The sequence below is a fragment of the Vitis riparia genome, chromosome 6 (genome assembly GCF_004353265.1).
Source record: "Vitis riparia cultivar Riparia Gloire de Montpellier isolate 1030 chromosome 6, EGFV_Vit.rip_1.0, whole genome shotgun sequence".
NCBI classification, from domain to species: Eukaryota; Viridiplantae; Streptophyta; class Magnoliopsida; order Vitales; family Vitaceae; genus Vitis; species Vitis riparia.
The window spans coordinates 3,912,327-3,929,420 of NC_048436.1; the positions used below are offsets into that span (position 1 = coordinate 3,912,327).

General features: G+C 33.8%; 1 protein-coding gene and 1 long non-coding RNA gene across 5 annotated transcripts; one reads left to right on the top strand and one right to left on the bottom strand.

Moving 5' to 3' along the window:
- Positions 1 to 276: 276 nt before the first annotated feature.
- On the top strand, positions 277 to 8,159 carry LOC117916231 (4-coumarate--CoA ligase-like 7). 4 transcript variants are annotated; one of them, XM_034832173.1, is made up of 7 exons: positions 277 to 1,669; positions 2,782 to 2,971; positions 3,922 to 4,067; positions 6,794 to 6,861; positions 6,974 to 7,076; positions 7,401 to 7,552; positions 7,842 to 8,159. In XM_034832173.1, exons 1-6 carry the CDS (start codon positions 656 to 658, stop codon positions 7,512 to 7,514), a joined length of 1,635 nt encoding a protein of 544 aa, XP_034688064.1. In that variant the 5' UTR covers positions 277 to 655; the 3' UTR covers positions 7,515 to 7,552; positions 7,842 to 8,159. The 4 variants fall into 4 exon arrangements, with proteins under 4 accessions (XP_034688064.1, XP_034688065.1, XP_034688066.1 ...); XM_034832174.1 differs by having other exon boundaries at positions 7,907 to 8,159; XM_034832175.1 differs by lacking the exon at positions 7,842 to 8,159 and adding an exon at positions 7,664 to 7,836.
- Positions 8,160 to 15,453: 7,294 nt separating this feature from the next.
- On the bottom strand, positions 15,454 to 16,865 carry LOC117916645. The gene is made up of 2 exons (XR_004651581.1): positions 16,587 to 16,865; positions 15,454 to 16,437 (listed from the first exon to the last, which is right to left on the bottom strand). It is a non-coding gene; the product is annotated as an uncharacterized LOC117916645 (long non-coding RNA).
- Positions 16,866 to 17,094: the final 229 nt, after the last annotated feature.

A 17,094-nucleotide genomic window follows, 5' to 3' on the forward strand; every position in this document is an offset into this window, starting at 1 on the left:
TTCTAGATGGGCTGAGCTTTCTTTCTTAGTCAATTGATCTTATCTATACGAGTCTGATATTTTTTACCTTAATAAATTAACAAAAGAAAATCAGGTTTTTATTAACTTACTTAGAAAATTGAAACTTTACTATTGCATCCCTGCCAAGCTTATTATATTTGTGAAAAAAAGATGATAATGGTCATAATTTCCTTGTGAAAAACTTTGGAGAAGAGGTCTGATCACCACCACGACACGGTGGTTAGAAAAAGCCTTTCTGCCTTTGGCGCATGACTATCCACTGTCCTTCCTTGTGTACGGATCTGTGTAGACAGAGAGGGATTGAAGTCATTTCAGAAAGTGAATTTGACTGGTAAAAGAGAAAGAGCAAAATCATATGGGATTTGGGTTTGGATTTGGATGGTTGTGAGTGACCCACCTCCCTATAAACTCCATCATCTCGTACAGTTTCCCGTTTCACCCACTTCCTGACCTCCCTCGCTCGCTTCCAACATTGGAAATTCCTTCTCCATCGTCACCATCATGGTCTGTACCAGAAAATGAACTCCGCTATCATCCGTGTCCATACCTCCTCGGCAAAACCGACGCTTTGATCCGCGTGCACACTGTTCTCTTCAAATATCAGCGAAACACCTTCCTCCAGACGCAGACATTCATGGAGAAATCTGGGTATGGCCGTGACGGCATCTACAGGTCTCTCAGACCTCCTCTGGTTCTGCCCAAAGACCCCAATCTCTCTTTGGTCTCATTCCTCTTCAGAAAAGCATCTTCCTACCCCAGGAGGCCCGCTCTCATCGAAGCCCATTCTGGGGAAACCGTGAATTTTTCCCAGTTCAAATCCATGGTCATCAAGGTCTCCCATGGCTTAACCCGACTGGGTCTAAAGAAAAACGATGTCGTTTTGATCTTCGCTCCCAACTCCATCCAATACCCCCTGTGTTTCTTCGGCGTTATCGCCATCGGCGCCATCGCCACCACCGCTAATCCGCTGTACACCGTCGCCGAGATCCAAAAACAAGTCAAAGATTCCAACGCCAAACTGGTTATAACCATTCCTCAATTGTGGGAAAAAGTGAAGGCACTAAATTTGCCAGCTGTCATCTTAGATTCTGCAGATACCTCCAAAGACACCATCCAATCCCCCCTCAAAATCACATATTTCTCCGACCTTGTTAAGATGGCCGGCGAGGTTTCCCACTTTCCGAAAGCTTCCATAACCCAAGGCGACACAGCCGCCCTGCTGTACTCCTCCGGCACCACTGGAGCAAGCAAGGGAGTGATTTTGACACATGGGAATTTCGTGGCGGCGGCGCTGATGGTGGCCATGGATGAGGAATTGATGGGCGAAATGCACAATGTGTTTTTGTGTTTTTTGCCCATGTTTCATGTGTTTGGGCTTGCTGTGGTTATGTGTGCGCAGCTGCAGATGGGCTACACGATTGTGTCCATGCCTAAGTTTGATCTTGATGTGGCTTTGAAGTCAATTGAGAAGTATAGAGTGACTCATATGTGGCTTGTGCCACCAGTCATGCTTGCTCTGGTTAAGCAGGGGAAGCTGGACAGGTACGATATCTCTTCATTGAAGCACATCGGTTCGGGTGCTGCACCTTTGGGGAAGGAGTTGATGGAGGAGTGCTCCAAGAGTCTTCCTCATGTTGCAGTCGGGCAGGTACTCAGCTGCAAGGCTGTAAACAAAATGCTTAGTGATTTTCAATTTCAGCATTTATACTGTGAAATATTGTTGGTTTTTTTTGTTATGATTCCTCCACTGCATTTGAATTCTATTGTGGGGCTTGAACCATCTGGGAATTGGACCTGTAAAGTGTGAGGTAGAGGTGCTCCTTATGAAATAACTGGCATATGGCTAAGGCACATGTGCCATGAACACTCATCAAGCATGGAGGAATAGAAGATGAAAAAAAAAAAAAAACAGAAAAAGCTTTGTGCCTATTTGGGAATGTTGAGAACATTTTTTAAAAACCTTTTAATGTTTGTTAGACCAAAATTTTGTTTGGAAACTTCCGAATATTGATGATTTTCAATTATTCTTTATATTTGTATAATTATATTTTAAAACAATTCCAGAAAACAAGCAAAAACAATTAAAATATGTTGTCAGAAAACACCCTATTTCAAAATAAGGCCTCAAAAAACTGGTTTCTGTCAAAAAATTATCAAACTGAGTTTTCAAATCTGGAGATACACTATTTTTGGAGGCTTTAGGCTCTTTACCTTCACCACTGGCCTTCTAAAACCCCATATTTTTGTTCATATATTGACACTGTAAATGTGTAAAGAACTATGAGAGCATCCGGGCTTTACATTTGTTATATATGTATTCTAATTGAACTATATTCATGCCCTGAACTTCAATTGATCTCTTGATCATGATATACCATTTTTGGGCTGCAAATTCCTTACAAAAGTTGTTTTTTTTTTTACTTTTCCTGATTGAAATGTTTCATGTTCTCAAATATGTACTCTTTACCACCCTTGTAATGGCATCTGGAGTTGTGCACCAAATTTGATGTGGAGCAGAGCATCTTCTTTACTGTTTTAATGATACTGCCCTCACATTCCTTATCATGCATAGCAAGGAAAATGAAATACGCCTCTTAAGCTATGTGATAGACTAATTGCAGTATTTAACGTGCAAAAAGGTTTTGGTAATGAACTAGTTGCTTTGCCTAATGATTTGGTCCCATGCATGCTTTTTGTTTCTGCTGAGTAGCTGGGATTAGAAAAATTGCCTTCTGATCTAAAAACCCTCTCTGGTTCCAGGGCTATGGTATGACAGAAACTTGTGGCATTGTTTCAAAGGAGATACCAAAAATAGGGATCCAGCATACTGGTGCGACTGGACCTCTTGCTTCAGGTGTGGAAGCCCAAATTATCAGTGTAGATACACTAAAGCCTCTTCCTCCTAACCAATTAGGAGAAATATGGGTTCGTGGACCTAATATGATGAAAGGTAATGTTAATTCATCATTTTGGTCATTGATCATTGCATTTGGCTCTATGAAAACAATTACTCAGTTTCTTTCAGGAAAAAGAAAAGGTTAAATTCTTAAATTGCTAGTCTCTGCACTATACTAATAGGGAGAATCGATTGAACATTAGCGACCTGAGTCACCTGACTCACAGTTAGAGAAACTTAGAACTATGTTTACTTGGGAGCCAGACATCATATGTGCTATGCCTTTCCTTAATTTACAAAGTTTTAGATTCCATGGACTGTAATTCCTTGGTTAGAGAAATTGCTACCCATTTATTTAACTAATAATCTAACACAGATAGCACCTTTCTTCAGTACCAAAATAACTTAGTCTCAGGGGATCTGTGCTGGGGTTCTTGTACTGCTCCTGACCTCCTTTTTTCATTAATTTGACTATTCCTTCACCCCATTCCTCCAATATGTTCAATTACAATCATCTGGCATGTTAATTTGGCCCATGTAAAAAGAATGAAAAGCATAATTGATGTCATGTAAAAGGCAATATAAAAGTATATATGCTCATTTCAGATGCCGTGGAAAAACAAAATGGTTCACAATTGACTCTATGTAGAATGCAATGCAAGCGGTACAAGGATTTTATTTACTGTGCTGTCCACTGCCCACCATGGTACAAGTGGAAACTCTTGTACTAGGGCAACCTCCATATAGACCAGTTTTAAAGATACCTATAGCATTTATGCATGCCATATACACACCAAAGAGATTCTCAAAGACAACCTGGTTTTCTGTAGAGTATGGGTTTGTCACTCTTACCTAGTTGATGTCCAACATGCAATGGATAAGTTCTTCCAGCTTGATACAAGTGGGAACCCAAGATCTTGGGCTTCCATTTAACATGCTTGAGGCATTTGCTTCTATTTCCCATCAGATGGTGTGTAATATTTCTATTGAAAATTAATTTACAGGTTATTTCAACAACCCACAGGCCACAAAGCTGACTATAGACAAAAAGGGTTGGGTGCATACTGGAGATGTTGGATATTTTGATGAGCAAGGGAAACTGTTTGTTGTTGATCGAATTAAAGAGCTAATCAAGTATAAAGGTTTTCAGGTAGCTCATTGTTTGGTGATCATTTTTAATCAATACATGTAAAACTCCGCTGCTACTTGATCTTTATATTTTGTAGAAGTCTTCCTAGTAGAAAATGTTGAAAATATGCAAGCTGATATTTCTGCACTTGTTGAAAATATGCAGGCTAATAGTTCTTTCCTATTGTATTATTGCTGTAAATATGCAGACTAATATGTAGGCTGTAAATTCTCCTAGAATGGTGGCTAGATCGATTTGATAGTTTCGTAGAATAGTTTCATAGAATATATATCTATCTATATATATATATCCTCCACTTGGTATTAGAGCAGGTTAGAGTTTTGCTCTAAGTTTTTTTTCTAGTCTATTCTTTGCTGTAGTCTAGTGGCCTTCATTGCCCTCTTACTCTGCCTTCATTGTGAAGACTTCTTTTTATTCCCTTTAATCTGCATCATCCATATTTTTCCTTTGAAAAACTTGTCCTCAATTGCCTAGAATCTCTCTCGGTTTCTGGTTTTTGTTACCAGAAGTTTTTTTCTACACCAACTTCTAGTCTAAACTTCAGAGTTCCTTTCTCCACCCTTGTTGTTTATCACTTCATCCATAATCATGGCTGATTCATCTTCTTCCAAAACGCAATGGCTAAAATGAATAACATTAAAATTTTAATTTCTCTTGCTACTAATCTAAATTGGACCTTGCAATAATCTTATGTAAAAATGATTTTTACATGGAGATCTAGATGAGGAGATTTACATGGAAATTCTACCTAGTTTCACGGATAGGTTTGAAGCAAAAGTGTGTTGGCTCAAAAAGTCATTATATGGCCTTAAACAATCCCCGGGAGTTTAGTTTGATAGATTTACCGAGGCCGTGGTAAGGTTTGGATCTAGAGAAAGTCAAGTTAATTATATTGTAATTGTACACTTACAATATAATTAATTATATTGTAATTAAAGTTAAGGAAAGGATGCTAGGGTGTAAACCAGTGGACATCCCATAGAGTTGAATCACATATTAGGAGATTGTTCTGAAGAACCTTAAGCTACCCAATAAAGGTACCAAAGGCTTGTTAGAAGATTAATCTATTTTCATCCTTATCATGATATAGTTTATGCAATTAGTGTGACTAGTCAATTTATGCATGCACCAAGGGAAAAACATATGGAAGCTACCTACTGAATTCTTAAGCACTTAAAGTCAGCACCTAGGAAAGAAATCTCATTTAGAAAAAATGAGAAGATAAATGCGGAAGCCTATACTGATACAGATTGGTTCTACCACTGACCAAAAATCCACCAGTGGGTATTGCATGTTTATTGGAGGCAATCCTGTCACATGGCCAAGCAAGAAACTATTAGTGTTGATTAAATCAAGGGCAAAATCCTAAGACAGATCAATGGCTGAAGGTATCTGTAAGCTACTTTGGATAAGGATGATGCTCTCTAATTTGGGAATGAAAATGGAAGGTTCTATGAAGTTTATATTGCGACAACAATTCAGCCATAAACATAGCTCATAATCCTATCCTTTATGATTAAACTAAACACATAGAGATAGATCCATGTTCCATCAAGAAAAAATTGGAGACCGGGGATATTTGTATTCCTCATGTTGCTTCAAAGGGCATCTTGCAGATTTTCTCATAACAGGGTTGCCGAGTTCTACATTTCAGTGTATTCTAGGCAGGTTGGGAATTGAAAATATTTTTGAGTCAGTTTGAGAGGTAGTGTTAAAAGTATGCAGATTGATATTTCTCCACATGTTGAAACTATGCAGGCTGACATTTCTCCACATGTTGAAAATATGTAGGCTAACGTTTAAGCTGTAAATATGCAGGCTGATAGTTCTCTCCTAATTGTATTATTGCTGTAAATATACACATGTAGGCTGTAAATTCTTCTAGAATGGTGGCTAGACTAATTTGATATTTTCCTAGAATAATTTCATAGAGTTTCATATATATATATATATATATATATATATATATATATATATATATATATATCCCTGTTGTAATCTCAATATCTATATGAATGAAATTCAAATTTGTCCACAATATATGCTGATTATTTTTGAAGTGATTTATGAAGTATGCACATTTATGGCACGTTGTCTAATGATACCAGGGGACAAGTTAAATCTTGTTCTCAGCTTCCTATAAATACAATATTCATCCTTCACTAAGTACTTTGTAGTTGCATCTCCAATGAATTTTGGTTGGGCATGATTATGCTCCTCCTAGCATGTCAAGAAATTCTCTTATTACAGTGTTTTGTACTTTGGATATTTCATATGCTAATATCTTCCAGGGTGCCACTGTTGTACATTCTGTTTCTAGTTGATATTATCCTAGTGCATATCTTGAATGTAAAAGATGGATGGGCCAAACTTAAAGATATATTCTCTGTTTCCAGTTCGTTAGTTGGGTTAAAGTTTTATGAGTTCAATTAAATTGTGTACTAAAACAAACCATGTCTAATGGCTCCTAAATATTCAACATGGATCCTCAGCACTGTGTTTTGTTGACTTGAACTCTGGTATGTATGAGGATATGCTGGAGCATTCAAGTTATTTGATTGTTTACTCTGGTATGTTTAAGGATATGTATGCTGGAGCATTCAGGTTATTTGATTGTTTATTAGTCATTACCCTTCTGGTTGTTCTCGAAAATGCATTTGCATGAGTTGCTATTAACTCGTTCTTACTGGCTTTTTGTTTCTATTTGCTTGATTGACTTGCACTAGGTCGCACCAGCAGAGCTTGAAGCGCTTCTTGTTTCACACCCTGAAATACTAGATGCCGTTGTTATCCCGTGAGTTGATTTCTCCCTAAGACTTGCACAAATCACACCTCTTTTAACTCTTAAGGAAATTATACTAGTCTTGTATGCACACCACTGAAGTCTAGTTATTTCTGCCCTGTAGATTTCCTGATGCTGAAGCTGGAGAGGTACCAATTGCATATGTTGTCCGCTCACCCAATAGTTCACTGACTGAAGAAGATGTAAAGACATTTATTGCAAATCAGGTATGCTGATCATTCTTATAATAGGTGAAAAACGGTGTCTTTTGGATTAGCTATTTAACTTTTAATCACCACCATGACTGCTAAGTTGTTGGAAATAACCATGGTTATCTAATCCTGAGGTATTCTAAAACAGGCCTCAACCTATGCACCTTCCAATCTTCTTCACTAAGATTTTCATTGGAGGGAATTGAATGATTTTGCATTAAAAATGTCCGGATCTTATTTATGTTCTCTCTTCTTTTTCATTCAAGGTGCAACCTAGAGGGAGTGTCCAAAATTTTCTTCCTTCAACCAGTAGTACTGAATTGTCTGCTCTGTTTACAGGTTGCACCCTTCAAGAAATTGAGGAGGGTATCATTCATAAACACTGTTCCAAAGTCTGCTTCAGGGAAGATCCTCAGAAGAGAGCTTATTGAGAAAGTACGAGCCAAACTATAGGGAAGACTGGATTGCCTTCTCCAGACAATCTTAAGCTGGTATATCATATTCTCCTTTGAAGCATATTTTCATGAACAGATTAAAAATGGCAAATAAAATTTAAGCATGTCATCAGGGATGCTGAATAAAACTTCTCAACCCATTCACAGGAGGATTGCGTAGTTAAAAGCATTCTCTTACATCATAATGTTCCCTTTTCTTTCCACGAGGAAACTGTCTGTAAAAGAAGGGAAAAGGAAATAGGAAGTGTGAAACTGGGTTCAAGCAGAAGTACTCCATTAATGTCTCTCCCTAAACTTGATAGTGTGATAATTTTCATGAATATAGGGTTTCTTTCTACTATTGGTTTCGGACTTTTGCATCATATCTAAGGGATTCCTTGGTTCGGGCAGAGAGATTTCAAGAAATGGCAGATCGATTCACATGAACAAAGAAGTGGTGGACATAGAACCATTTAAGTAGGCATGTTGGACTAACAAGGGATACTGAAGCAGGGGCAATTGGACTCTCCCATATAAAATAATGGGTGGTCTCTTTGATGTTCTGATCCGTTGCTGCTAAATCAGGATCTTCAATATATTCCTGAAGAAAGTAACAGCTGTCCGTACAAGTTAACAAATAAGGTCCAACCAAGTTGTTGACTTAGAATATTGTAAATAATATTTCAATTTTTTAAAAATGTTTTTTTAAATATTTTCAAATGCTTTATTTTTCATTAAAAATACTTTGTAGATTAAAAGACGGATTTTCTTTAAGTTATATTTGGTTCCTATAAAATTTGAGGGAAAATCTAAGGAAAAGAAGATACAAATAAAAAATAAGAAATAAAAAATAAATTAAAAGTTGATATATTATTTCTTTTATTACTTCAAATTTATTTTATTTATTTTAACTCATTAATATAAAAATTAAATAATTTAAAAATATATAAAATTTTAATTAGTTTTAATTATATTTGATTTTCTTTGATATTTTTCATAGGACAATCAAACATGAAAATATCACTTTTCCTTGTAATATTTTTTGTCCTTAATATGTTTTGGGAACCAAACATCTTAAGGAATTTTGAGATTTCAAGGGGAGTAATAACATCAATTTTTAAACTAGCAAGAACTTAGGTAATGCCATCACATAATGACTTGAAACAAGAACAAGGATTGAGGGTTACCCATCTAAGGTGGTGTTTGTTTTTTTGGTTTTTTGTTAAAGGTAATTTAGTTTTAGAATTTAGGTTGTTTGTTTTTCTACTTTTTCATGACTTATTATAAACTTTTTACTAAATAGAAAAAATCAAAATATATAACACATTGATTTTTTTTACTTTTTAATACTTAATAGAAATAAAATATTACAAAAACAAATAACCTAATATTTAACACTAATAAGCATTAAGGTTCTATTTAGAAATAAGTAAAAAAACAAACACCATCTAAGTCTTCAAGATTTTAGTTGCCAACTCATGAACTTTAGAACCCGACTCAAGAAGTCGACCTGTGCACAATATTTAACTTCCTTGGAGACATATGGTTCCAACAATAAGAACAAAAAGGACTTGAAACACAATCTTAGTAAAACTAGTTAAAAAAAAGGGAAAGACTAGAAATTGGTGAGACTGTGACCTAAAGATATTGATGGGTGTCATTTTTGCTACCGATATAGGATAATTTTACACACAGATGAGAGACTGCAAGGGATACTGCCCCTCAAATTAGAGTAGATAAAGATTGTTAAGCTACCAATTTTGTAGAACAAGCATGGTTGAATTACAGATGTTGAGGTATGTAAGTGGCAACACAAGAAGAGAAACCACTAAATTAGAAACCAATGATCCTAGATGGGGTTACTTCCAATGACGGAATGATGGGTGAGAACTGACTTGTCCATTTGCAACAAAGATCAATAGCTACACTTGTGAAAATGACCGACATGGTTCAAGTTTAAGGTGCAACATGGTTGAAGAAAGGTCATACGAGATCATAAGATGGTGTATGACATAACCGATCATAAAGCAGAATGATAGAACAGTTGTCGAGTCGGGTGCAAGGCATGCACTGACTAAAAGAAATATCAGAGTGACAAGTAGCTTATCCGAGAGAGTAGGTTAAAAGGACTTATAGAAGCATTCATCTGGCCATGAAGGCACCACACGTTCCTTGACAACATATAGGAATTTTCATTGTAAAGATGACAAGAGCTTAATCACCAAATTTAAGATTCGTATGTAGTGGTAGGCGGTGCAAACATATGGTAACGGGGCAATCAACCCCTAAGATTTACGTTTGTTGTAAACTTAAACTTGATTTAGGAAGTGTTTAAAAATTAGAATTAAATTGTCTCTAAACGTAATATATATATATATATATATATATATATATATATATAATTGTTTTTTTTTTAACCTTATTACTCCAACAAATTGGTATTAGAGCCATATTAAAAAAATGATAAATGGGATATATCCATTTCAAGTCCTCAAACTCAACAAAGACAATTAAGATAATTAGGGTATTAAGATAAAAATTTTACTTGGTTCACAAGATGTACGAGAGGTTACAAAGAGTCACAAGATTAAGCTATCCTATTCCCAAACCAAAGGGATTTTTTTAAAAGATGGATGAGAGATAATAAGTCTTACAATCATCTATTAAGCAACGGATGAAGATATTTTTGAGAAGATTTCAAATTTAACCACCTCCAATGAAATCTGGAAGATTTTACAAAATATACAAAGGAGTTGATAAGATATAAATCTCTAACTAGTTTTCTAGAGTGTTGGTTATTATGAATTTATTAAAAAGAACGGTAAGAGTTTCAATGACACTCGTGTGATTGAAAAAATGTTTGGATCTTCATATTTGAAATTTGATTATATTGTTGTGATCATTGAAGAATCTAAAGATTTAGCTTCAATGATCATTGATCAACTTAAAAGATCATTACAAGCCTATGAAGAGAGAATAAAAAGGAAGAACCAAGAAGTGCTACTAACAATATGAAAAGGCAAGCTAACTATGTAGAAAATAAAGATGAAGAAGAAGCTACTAAATTGTTGGCATATAAAAAGGAAAATGAGGAGAAAAACACTCACCGCATAATCATGTGTGGATTCCAAAATATGTGTGCGGAGGCTAATGAATCGAAAAGTAATCATATTACTAATTTATCTCAAATGTTTAATATGTGTCCAATAGGAACAATAATTAAGTTTGAGTCAACTCTTACAAAAGGGTTATGATATTCATATGAGAAATTAAAGTCTCTCAATAAGAGATTAATCTATCAATTTAATTATTCATCATGTGCTTATAACAAGAAAAAAAATGTGTTTATTATACATTCAAAATAATGTTGTAACATATCTAAAATTTTGTATCAATGATTTCTCTTGGGTTTGATACTTGATATTTGAATATCTTAGTTTTGGAGGATTGAAGTTAGTGTACAAGAAGAAAATGGTAAAAGGATTGTCTCTATAGATCACCCACATCAATTATGTGAAGGATGCTTACTTGGAAAACATATCTAGAAAAGTTTTCCCAATGAAGCAACTACATGTTCAGAAAAGCCTCTAGAGCTCATTCACGTGGATTTATGCACCCCAATTCATCAAAACTATTTTGATAAGGATATATATAAATGATTTTGGTAGAAAAACATGTGTATTTTTGGAAGAAAAAATTCCAAGTACTTAATGCTTTTAAGAAATTTAAACCACTAGTTGAAAAAGAAAGTAGTTACAATATAAAGGTAATGAAATCCAATAGAGGAGGTGATTCACATCAATAGAAGTTGAAGAATATTATGAAAATCATGAGATTCATCGGTCTTTAATGGTACCATATCCTCTATAACAAAATGGTATATTTGAAAAAGAAAGTATAACTATTCTTAATATGACTTAAAGTATATTGAAAAATAAGGCGTCTAAAGAATTTTGGGCTAAAGTATTTTATTGTATGGTTTATTTATCAAATCATTATTGTAATCAAAATATATGAAAAAAAAAAATACCACAATTAGCATGAAATGGAAGAAAGTTGGATATTTCACATTTTAAAGTGTGTGGAATCATTACATTTGCTCACATACCAAATAAAAAATGATCAAAATTAGATGACAAGAGTGGTGAATATATTTTCATTAGTTTTAACTCCAACTTCAAAGTTTATAAGTTATAAAATCCAAACAATATAAATATCATTATTCATAAAGATGTCAAGTTTAATAAAAAATGAAGCATGATGTTCCCCCTTTCTATAAAGAAGAACAAATATGAGAAAACTTGCAAGAGATGGCTATTCACTTCATTACCACCTCCATTGATTGACAAATTAAGTTCCAATAATATCATCTTCTTTGGAAAGTTCAAATGAAAGGACACCATATTTTAAGAATTTACAAGAGATTTATGAGGTAACAAAATAAAAGATGATCTAACCTTCTTGTATATTTTTGCAAATTTTGAACTAGTAGGTTTTGAAGAAGCAATTCAAAAACAAAAGATAGAAAAAAGTTATGGATGGGGAAGCAAAAGTAATAAGGAATGACACATGTGAGAACTAAATTTTTTTCCATGACAAAGACAAAGAAGAATGTGAAAGGAAAAATAGAGAGATATAAAACAAAACTCATAGTTAAGGGTTACAAGCAGTAACAAAACATCAACTATGATGAAGTATTTGCTCCCAATGTTTGTTTAAAAACTATAAGATTAATAATCTCTCCAGTTACTTAAAATAATTGAAAGAGTTTTCAAATGATCAATGTGAACTCTGCCTTTTGAATGGACTTCTTGACGAAAAAGTATATGTGGAAGTACCTATAGATTGTATGGTGAAAGGATATGAGAACAATGTTCTAAGATTGAAAAAAATCTTGTATGGTCTAAAATAAGCATCAAAAGTATGAAATAGTAGAATTGATAAATATTTTTAAGATATTAATTTTATCAAACGCCCTCATGAACATGCTTCTATATGAAGGAGAGTGAAAAAAAGTGACCGTGATTCATATTATTCACCTTATAACAATTTTAAGTTTTTTTTTGGATATAGTGATTGTTATGAGGAAGGAAACTAAGATGATAAAAAAGCACTACTAGTTTTGTGTTTTTTATGGGAGATGTTGCATTCACTTGGGCTTTGAAGCAACCTATTGGGACACTTTCAACTTTTGAAATGGAATTTATTTTGACAATATCATATGTATATCATATGGTTTGACTCAAAAATTTGTTGAAGAGACTTAATTTACCCCAACAATTATCCACATACAACAAATCAATGATCATATTGCAAAAAGCATATAGTTTTATGAAGTATAATAAAAATTTATAGAATCTCATGATAAATTCACAATCTCTCAATTTGAAAATTTTTTAAGGTTAAGGAAAAAAATGACAATGGAGCGGGTTTGGGATGGGTCGCCCCCATTCCAATCTCATCTTATCTATTCAAAATAATTCTCATTTTTATCCCATTAAAAAAATTAAATGGGACAGGGTGGGTATAAGAAATTCTCATACCCATCCCACCCTACGGTGTTTAACTTTTTTTAAAATGTTTTTTGAATTATTTAATTATATTAAAATAAATATATTTTATAAATAATTAAATTATTATAATTTTATAACTTATTTTATTGAAAAATATTATTATTATTATTATTATTATTATTATTATCTATGTATTAAAAATAGCAAAATAAAAATTAAATTAAACTAATTTTATATATAATTGGGGCAAAACGAGATGGGACAAGGTAATACTAAACCCACCCCAAACCTGTCTTGGGTATTAAAAAAATTTTCAAACTTGTCTCAAACTCATTTACTTAAATTTCAAAATGGGATAGGACAAGGTGGGTACTCGAAAAAATTCACCTTATTGTCATCCCTAACTAAGGATGTTATTTGGAGTTACAAATCAAGTTTAAGCTGTGGATATGATCGAAAGGTTAAACTTGATTTAGGAAGCTTCTAGAAACTAAAATCAAATTCAGTCTTTAAAAGTTGGAAAATATTTTATTTTGAGTCTCGACATTTAATTAGTTGGGTTCTAGAATGTTTATGTATTTTTATTATTATGGGTTTTTGTTAAATGTGAATATTTATGAATAAAGAGACTATGTAATATTTGAACAAGAGTAGTGAAAGCTTATAAAATTTTTAATTTTTTAAGAAAATTTATATTCCTTTGATGTAATTGTTCGTGTTTCTCTTTCAATCATATTACTCCATTGGTATTATAATTTTTATTTTTATTTTTATTTTTTAAAAAGGGGTGTTCTATTATCTTTTATATGTATATTAACTTGGAGGCACATCCAAGGTTTCATCGGCGGATCATATGTAACAAAGTTTTAATTTTTCCTAGCCCAGAAGGATGCAAAAGGTTAAGAAAATCCCAGAATTAAAACCATGCATCAAGCTCGCAAAAGAAATCATTCAATGTATTGAGGTGAAGAACCTAATATACATGTATGCAAATATTGCTGATAAGCATGAGTTCGAGTGTAAGACTAAAATAAAAGCTTCTTCTTTCCTATCCTAATCACCTCTAAATCAAGCTTCTAAAACCTAGTCATTTGTTAAAACCATATATTACATGACGAAAGAAAACGAGGCCAATATTATAGTAAAGCATCTTGTTCATATCAAATTCATTCATCACATAATAATAATAATTTATTATTAATATTATTATTATTATAAAAGAAAAACAATTAGATCAAATAACTAAAGCACTTGTTGAAATTCAAATCAACAACCAAGTTACACCACATATTTCTGCTTAGTTTGATGTCCTATATAAGTGAAAATTGTGAAAACTTTCTTGGTGGAAGCCTGTCTTTTTTCATATCAAATTAATCTGAATCAAAATTTCAAAATATTTTTTTTGAGATACAATTAAAATATTAATGGTATGTTTGGTTCTAGGAAAATGTGGAGAAAAGAAAATAGAGAGAAAAAGAAAAAGGAAAGAAAAAGTGAAGAAAAAAAATAGACTTAAAATAAATAAATTATTTTTATATACTACTTCAAACTTTATTTATTTATTTAACTTTTCTACATAAAAAATTAAATAATTAAAAATATATAAATATCTTAATAATTTTAATTATATTTAACTTTCTTTCATATTTTTTTTTTGTAAGAAAACCAAATATGATAAAATCAATTTTCTTAACATTTTTCTTCCCAGTACTTTTTGGGAACCAAATATAGCCCAAAGATATATCAATTTCCACATATATTCCATAAAAATATTTATATGTCCACTTAAGAATATCAAAATAAAAACTTCAATTGTCTATGGAAAGATTTTTGATGATTTTCCTAGCTATATATAAACTTAAACAAAAGGTTTATTATATTTGAAAAGATAAAGGCTTCCAAATTTAACTATTTTGTCAAGAAAATCCTGACAATTTTAGCAAAATTACATTCAACCATCTAAAAGAAATAAAAATGAGTAATTATTTGATGAAATTTTGGATATTTGAAACTTTTTGGCATCAGGCAAGCTTTTCCCAACAAGAACATTTCCAGGAAATTCAAATTGCATCAGAAAAAAAAAATCAGAAATTGAAAGCCTTCTTTAATCCATCAAGATCCAACTGGAGATTATCGATGATTAGCCCTAGTCGATATGGAGCATAGACAGTTCCATTGATATCAATTACATCCCTAGAGTGCTCAGAAAAAAAAAATGACAAACTTGTAACCCAATTCTATGGTATAACATACTTTTATTATTAATTTCCCCTATAGAGAATCCAGTTTAAGTGTTACAGTATGTGAACCCTCTTTTGATTCATTATTTCTTTCACATAGAACTAGGGGTTGGTCTTACAGATCACCAAAGATTGTGGAGATCGTACAACATTGTGCACAAATTGCCCAAATTAACTGCGTCCAATTTGTTAATTCTACGAGAGATGATTCTCTGAAGAGAATTGGCGATCTCTTATCAGAAACTGTTACAACTGTTACCCTAAGTAGCCAACTATGCATGATATTGCGTTGTACTAGTTAATCAGTTTGTAGTCTTCCATCCAAAAGAGAGAGTACACAAATCGTAGAACAAGGGGTTTTGGAGCTCATCGTTTGCTTCTTTAGGGTTTTGGTTAAGAGGCACCTGTGTCACCCTTTTGATTTCATTTTCAATAAGAATGGCTTACAATCATAACATTTCTTTCCAAATTTTTAGTAAAGATTCTCAACTTTACTTTTAATTATATCATGCATGAAAAAGTGTATGCAATTCCCGCAAAACAAAGAAGCCTGTACTGGCATACCTGATCAAGTACAGTAACTGCACTATGCTCGTGAAGACAGGTCTATCAAAAGCCTTTGAATGGAATAAGCGCTTGATTTCGAGGCTAGAATATTTCCATCCATCTGCTTGCTTAATTAGTAAAAGAAAGCGAAGGGAAAGAAGAAGAAGAGAATAAGAAGGTAAGGAAAATTATGAGTTGAAGTATGCTCACAAAGTACGTGGCTGGAAAAAAACCAACAAGTTCTAAGCATTCTGTGATGGTAACCAAGTCCCACATTAAATATCTATGCTTCACGGGATCGGGGGGATCTGTTGTTTTTTTTGGCTAAGTAAAATCAGTAGAATAGAACTGTAATTGAATATATCATGCATGTGGTGAACTTCAGGCTTGAGAGTAGTAAAGAGAGATATGATCTTTACCTTGAAAAGGTCATATTTGTTGATGGATCTGTTGTTTGAACAGCCCTTCAGAAGCTACCATGTGTAGAAGTCTAGGCTAGACTGTAACTAAAAAGACATGGAGAGATCTTTGCCTTGAGAAGCCCCATAAAAACGTTAGGAGAGTGAGTTCTCATTATCTTACAAGAAGCGACACCATAGCAATTTGTTGATGGGTCTGTCGTTTGAACGGTTCTTTCATAAGCCTGTAAAAGGAACTTACACAAATGGTTAGGCAAGTCAACAAGAGTAACGAGAGAGCAGACATATATGGATGAATAAATGATGAGGATGATTATGATTGGATCTGCAGAGCAAGGAATATTTCTTGGCATAAAAGAAGCTAGCAGCTCACAAGTGACAAAGAGCGGCATCTGTGAGTGAACCCAAAGAGCCAAAGTGGCATTCATCTGCACCTTCACCTGCACCTATTCCTCACCATCATCTCTCCCAGTTTATACCCTTTTTGAGCAAGTTCAAGGCAGAGATGAAACCCAAACAAACACAATACGATAAGGTGCAGGTGCAAATGCAGATAAAGGCGTCACCTTGGCTTCCACTTCCTCGAGTTCCCATGTCTTAGGAGCCCCAGACAAACAGAGAGGGAGCTCAGAGAAGGGTGTGCCGGCCTTATATATATGAATAACGATCAACTCCACTGCATCTCTATGTATTCTATATATTTATATAAACAAACACAGAGACATGTAGAGAGAGAGAGAGGAGAGAGAGGAGGAGAGTGGGGGCCATGACAGACAGGAACAACATGAAATTATGAGCGGATAAGGCTATAAGGACCTGTCCAGTGCCTTAATAAACCCCAAGGAGAAAAAGCGGAGGCCCACTGCATAGAGGCCACGTGA

What these genes read in the sequence shown, in the direction of transcription:
- LOC117916231 (XM_034832173.1), top strand. Translation starts at nt 656, where the DNA reads ATGGAGAAATCTGGGTATGGCCGTGACGGCATCTACAGGTCTCTCAGA. An exon ending in TCAAGTATAAAGGTTTTCAG is followed by an intron (nt 4,068 to 6,793) that starts GTAGCTCATTGT and finishes GACTTGCACTAG; the next exon opens with GTCGCACCAGCAGAGCTTGA. An exon ending in AGACATTTATTGCAAATCAG is followed by an intron (nt 7,077 to 7,400) that starts GTATGCTGATCA and finishes CTCTGTTTACAG; the next exon opens with GTTGCACCCTTCAAGAAATT.